The 6,530-nt window shown below is 49.9% G+C and overlaps 1 protein-coding gene across 1 annotated transcript; it reads left to right on the top strand.

The window, feature by feature from the left end:
• Window positions 1-5,202: 5,202 nt before the first annotated feature.
• Window positions 5,203-6,522, top strand: Or1a (Odorant receptor 1a). The gene is made up of 3 exons (XM_033383656.1): window positions 5,203-5,687; window positions 5,753-6,356; window positions 6,423-6,522. The coding sequence occupies exons 1-3, from the start codon at window positions 5,203-5,205 to the stop codon at window positions 6,498-6,500; spliced, it is 1,167 nt and encodes a 388-aa protein (XP_033239547.1). The 3' UTR covers window positions 6,501-6,522.
• The last annotated feature ends 8 nt before the right edge of the window (window positions 6,523-6,530 follow it).

Raw genomic sequence — 6,530 nt, 5'->3', positions numbered from 1 at the left:
TCAATGAGAGCAACAAGGAAGACAGCCACTTTCCTGGCGGGCTTTTTCCATATGGGTATGTGGGGTGTGGTCCAAGAAACATCCGAGACTCGGGGGCTGTGGGAGTGTGTCTCACATGTACTTCATTTAGATATGGGGCGATAAGTCTTGTGGCGCAAACACAATTCAGGCAGAGAGTGAGCGAGAGAGGGAGACTGAAAAACAGAGTTCGTGTCTTAAGTCTTTCGTTTTGCGAAATTCCCTCTGTGTGGCAGTGGCAACGGGGCATCGGCTCGTTAAACAACCGCAACAACGATCGACTGCTCCTGCCCCTGCCCCTGCCTCTGCCTCTGCCCCTGTCCCGTTCGAAAAGACCCGCTTGCTATAAAGCATGGAGCATCTTCAATAAATTTCATGCAGCTGCCGCCGACAAGATAAAGCTGTAGAAATTATACAACAAAATCAATTGCAGTTGCTGTTCGGTGGCTGCAGCAGTATGCCTCTTTGAGGCTTTCGCCGCATGCCGACATCTGTCTTATATAATAATTGACATGAGTAATTATTATTATCGCTTGTTTGAACAATGACCATTAACACTTTGGCGCTTTTGTTGCACTCCGAAGAACTGGGCTGGGGAGGGGGCCAAATGCTTTGCGTAATGCCGTCAAGTGGCTGAGGAACGGTGCTCAAGGAAGTGCTCAAGTGGAGCCAGGGGAAAGACTCCGACTCCGATCCGCTGAGAGCTTGGTTCCTTTGTTCGAGTGGAACGAACGCACTTTTCCATCGTGGAAGCCCGACACGTGCTGGCTGACTAAGCCATGAATTGACTTGACGGAATGACGGCAAGACTGCATGACTGTATGACTGACTGACTGACTGACTGACTGACTCATTGACATATCAAAGCGGGCCCCAGTCACATGTCAAACTTCTGCACTAAGCGGACAAACGCTTTGCGAGTCATCCGAACATCTGCGACATCTCAAATTTACAATTCCAATTGCGAAGACAACAAACGATGGCAAATGGCGGCCAGTGCCAGTGCCTCTCGGTTCGAGCCACAAAGGAATGTGTTGCAATTGAAAATAATTGTTTATGCTTGGAATTAAAGTCATTACAAAACGACGACAAATACCGCAATTGTTTATCTGCCTCTGGGGCCTAGCTCTGACTCCGACTGCGGCTGCGGATCTTGTGGCAGTTGCTGCTTAAAATATTTCAAGTTTCCTGCATTAACATTGACAGTCTACAGGAGAGGCAGCAGCATTCAACGGCCTGCAAATGAGAACAGCAAAATCCACATTAAACAATGAACGGTAGCCGCAACAGACAGGGGCAAACAAAAACAAAAAAACAAACAAGCAACTAGTAAAATGTTTGAGCCACGGATCGACGAGTACGACTACGCACAGTGACAGCACGCCAGATCCACAAAGATCCTCTCGGCCCAGTATTAACTCTCGCCAACAAATGGGAGAGAGTGATGGCCAAGGATATGCCCTGGAGTTCATGGGAACTACGACATGATTGGTATATGAAACTAGAATAGAAAAGGTACCTCACACGGGGATAATCGTCACGAATACCCAGTTACTTGCCATCAGCACTGTTGAGGGATTGCCAATCAAGACAGACAGACAGAGAGACAATCGTTTCCTAGGCCCCATCTTGAACCACCACATCACAGGAATGACTCTGACGATGGCGGTGATGATGATGATGACGCTGGCTGCCATGATGACTAGACTGCGAAGTCTAGTCAAGGCGCCCCGACAGAGTTGATGAGCAAGAGCGCTTGACAAGTGACTGGGGCTCACAATTTATTTGCATTAGTTGGCAACAACAGGCAGCCCCGTTGGCCACGTTAAATGCTCGTAGTACGAGCCTCGTACTATCGACTGTGAAAGGCACAGAAATGAAAATGAAGGAACTTCAAAGTTCGTTGGCAAACAGAAGCCGCCACCAGCAAAGAAGTCGTAGAATGGGAGATGAAGAGCCAGCCATCCAAAGCATGACTCGACTCGAGACAGTTCAATTGTTCCGCCAAATATTTACCATTACTTAGGGCCCGACCAAAGAGCCAAAGAAGAACTGAAATTGGAATGGGAATGGGAATGATCCAAACATGATCCAAGGGCCATGCAGAAGAACACGAACGGGCACTCGTAGGAGTGGGTCCAAGGCCCAAGGCCATAAGAGGAACTATCTCCGATCGTCTCCAATAGTCACCAATGGTATCCAATAGGAATGCCAATTAGCATGATCTATCGACCAGCCAATATCTCAACTGGTAATCGCGACCGGAGCCACAGACGAGCTGGGAAGGGATTGTGCATGATTCATAGATCTCAAGGAGCATCTCGAAGGGGATAAGGATAGAAATAACTAGAAGGTGATATATTTGAGTGAAGGCCATGGCATTCTTGGGCCGATATCAGTAACATACTCGTACTACACTCTTGGGCCAGAGGCTGTTATGCTGCATAGGTTGGTTGCCACATCCACCCACCGATACTCGATACTGTCAGTCAGCTGTCGCCGTCTGTCACCTTAATGAGCGCTTAAATGCTAAATTAATGACAGCCTGTTTGTTGGAGATGGGCGGGTCTCTGCCTCTGCCCCTGCCCATGCCCCTGCCCCCTACCCCGCCACTCGGAGGGCTGCTGGCTTCTGGCTGATGGCTGCTCGTGACTCCATGTGGGCCGGCTCAAAATCATTTTCGGTTCTCTTTTTCGAGCCTCTCTCTATGCTCGTAGATCTCTGTGTTCTTTCGTGTCAAGTGGCCATAGCTTGGGCTTTGCCATAATTTTGTTTTCATTAACAATAAATTTCAATTAAGCTCACGATTTGTATATTCATAAAGTTTTCAGCGGCACGAAACGCAAATAGCCCAAAAAAAACCAAAACTCAACCAAAATAAGGCCAGAAACGACGGATTCCAGTGCTGTGAAGTGTGTGTAAACCTTTTCTATTGCTGTTTCGGTGTCGTTGACGGTGTTGTCGGTGTTGGTGTTGGCTTGTCGCCAGATTTGTTCGAGTTGAAGTTTCTCAGCTGGAGTCAGAGATCTAATGCAGAGTTTCGTTTTCGTGGCCCGGGTTTATTAGCAACACGAGCAACCGTCGAAACAAGAGACCTCAGGCAGCCGACAGGCCGGGCCAGGCCAGGCCGTGTGGGTGTTCGAGTATTAGCTGTGTTTTTTCCTGCCTTTTTTCTTCTCTGGACATGGTTCTCCTATGCCATAGAGCACAAAGAATTTTTCGACTTGGTTTTCGGTTGTTTTCCATTATTTTAGCAGGGCGCGTTGACAAATGGCCTTAAAGAGCTGCCAGCAACTGTGCTATAGGAGTGCCTTGATATGTTACGAGTAGTACAAAGTACCCACAACGAGTACGAGTACGGGTACGGGAGTGCGGTTACCCTGTATGCAGTGGAAATACTGAGAAGGTAGACTCGCTAACCGAAGAGGTCACCCTCCACTGTATTCATCTATTCATCATTTGCACACCTTTTTCCCATATACGTATGTGCATTAATCGCATGTATAATTGCTGTGGATTGTGCATATTGATTAATTAAAGCATTTGCAAGTCGGATCCAATTGATTTGAATCGCTGGCCTAGCCCATTAATTATCGTAAATACCACGCTGATTGAAGCCGCGCTTTTGAACAGAGGATTCGCCGCGGGGGGCGTCTCTTTTACACATATTTTGAAATATATTTTATATGAAGAACCACTGCGATTTCAGATTCCAGATTCCAGAATAAACTCTTGATTCTTGGATCAGTTCCGGATCGAACAAGTTACGAATTTTCCCACGACCCACCATCGAAATGGGCGGCAATTGTTGGCTAATTGAATTTCTATCATTTCCATAGGCGAGCCAGAGCCCAAGCCCGATCTGCAGTTTTCCATAATTACTTTTGCCCAGTTAATTGAAATACTTAGCCAAACAGATCGGTGCAATGGAAGTGAGTGCCTGGTGCCGCCTGTTGCCCCCGTCGTACAACGAGATTTATCTGTCGGCATACGCACCAGCAGCAAATAGCAGCCTTTGCCTTCGCCGTCCGACAGATGGAAGTCGGGTCTTGGCTTTGGCATTCATACATATGAACACTCGCACGAGTATGACTACGAGTACGAGTGCAGCCCCTACTTCTCTCCGTGGTGGCTGTGGTGGGACTAAGGTGAGGCCGTAAATTAAGTGCCAGCCTCCAAATGTCAAAACATATGCCAAAGTCGGGAATTGTGCGATAAAGAAACGCATTCATAGACCAGCAAGGCAGTAGCCAGCAGTCACCTTCTCCAGCAGCAGCGGCAGTGGTAGTGGTAGTGGTAGTGGTAGCCCACGGCTGTAAGAACCGCTAGCGGACAATGACCATGACTGCGACTGCGACTGTGACTGCAGTGGGGGCATGCAGCAAAACCAGCAGTGGGACCAGTCGTAAGACCAGCAGTAAAGTGTTACCGTTAACCATGACGAGCGCACAGTGGGACAACTGTGTAGTGTGCGAGCCTTGTACATCTCCCGTACAAGGAGATACAAAAACGAACGGCCAACATGAAGTCTCACCTAGAAAACCTCCATAGAGTCCAACGAGTTGCATGCCTTGTGGCATCAACTTCTTGGAAGGCAACTATGCGATCGTTGCACCATCGACGCCACCTGAAATGGGAACCCCCACCCTATGTCAAGTCCCTATTAAGAATAATTGCTATGGGGAGTGAGCAAAGAAGAGATATGATGGATGGATATGTTGTATGCTTTAATATTTGAAAATGCATCAATTCAAAAGATTGTTTCTCGAAAAAGAGTGTATGGTGTGGTGTATGTGTATGTGGTTTTTGTCAACCACTGTGCCTCCAAAGCTGGAGGGCGGAGCGACGCGGGGAGCTGTGCTCCGGTGCTGCGGTGGTGCTCTGTTGGCCTACGTTTAGACGTTTAGACGGACAGACGCCTCGGGCGTATAATTAAATCATTTTCCAGGCCTCACCATGCCGCACCAGAGCAGGCCCAAACCCGACCGGGCGGTTTCATTTAACCAAGTTTATCCGCTGTCCGGGGCGTTAACGAAGGCAACGCAAATTAAATGGTATTTATGGCACTAATTAGGCGATTGAGTTTTCCAAAACTTTTCAACTTGCCACCCCAATTCCAGCGATTGCCGGAAGTTCTTTTGACACCCTTTTGTGAGGTCTACTCAGACCTCATTTGGGATCGAAATGTTCAAGCTACTGGGAGTCTCTCTCGCGGATTTGTGGACGCAACGCTTCACCTTTGCCCGCATGGGCATCGACCTGCAACCGATGTCGGCAACTGGTGACGGGGCTCTGCGCCGCCCCGTCCTGTACGGTATTATGGTACTGGCCACCAGCTTCGAGCTGTGTACAGTCTGCGCTTTTATGGTGCACCATCGACACCAGATCGTGCTCTGCTCGGAGGCGCTGATGCACGGCCTTCAGATGATCTCTTCGCTGCTCAAGATGACCATCTTCCTGGTCAAGTCCGGCGACTTGATCTCGCTCATCCACCAGCTGCAGGAGCCCGTCCCCAGCCGAGTGGTCCGTCGCGGCCAGCAGCTGGCAGCCATCTACTTCCTGATGTGCGCCGGGACGAGCGTTTCCTTCCTTCTGATGCCGCTGGCCCTGACCATGGTGCGGTTCTACCAAACGGACCGGTTCGAGCCTGTCAGCTCTTTTCGTGTGCTGTAAGTGGGAAAGCAGGGGAGAGCATGGCCATCAGCTCAGATCTGAGATATTTGTTCCTCCCCAGACTTCCCTACGATGTGACCCAGCCGCATATATATGCCCTGGACTGCTGCCTGATGGGTTTTGTGCTGACGTTCTTTTGCTGCTCCACTACGGGTGTGGACACACTATACGGCTGGTTTGCCGTGGCCCTGAGCTCCCACTACCGCCGGCTCACCACCCAGCTGCAGTTGCACTTGCCTCTATCCGACCCCTCCCGACCAGACCTGGGCCTGGGGCACCTGTTTGCCCAGCACGCTCGGCTCCTGGCTCTGGTCGATCGCTTCAATGCGGCCTTCCGGGAAATCGCCTTCGTCGAAGTTCTGGTCATCTGCGTGCTCTACTGTTCCGTCATCTGCCAGTACATCATGCCGCACACGGACCAGAACATAGCCTTCCTCGGGTTCTTCTCGATGGTGGTCACCACGCAGCTGTGCATCTATCTCTTTGGCGCCGAGCAGGTGCGTCTCGAGGCCGAGGGCTTCTCAAGACAGTTGTACCAGCTAGTGCCATGGCAAGGGCTCTCTCCGAACCATAGGAGGCTCCTACTGCTGCCCCTGCAGCGGGCCCAGGGGGACATGGTGCTGGGCGCCTACTTCTTTGATCTGGGGAGGCCTCTACTCGTTTGGGTGAGTAAAAGATGTACATGTATGTATGATGTATGAATTCATCCCTGTTGTAATGTGGGTAAACAGATCTTCAGAACAGCGGGCTCCTTTACCACACTGCTCAATGCTCTCTATGCCAAGTATGAGACTATGCCGACAGCTTGATGAGAGGAGGAGCACCTTCGAAAATAATAT

Source organism: Drosophila pseudoobscura, chromosome X (genome assembly GCF_009870125.1).
Source record: "Drosophila pseudoobscura strain MV-25-SWS-2005 chromosome X, UCI_Dpse_MV25, whole genome shotgun sequence".
Lineage (NCBI taxonomy): Eukaryota > Metazoa > Arthropoda > Insecta > Diptera > Drosophilidae > Drosophila > Drosophila pseudoobscura.
This window is presented reverse-complemented; position numbering and strand designations above follow the sequence as displayed.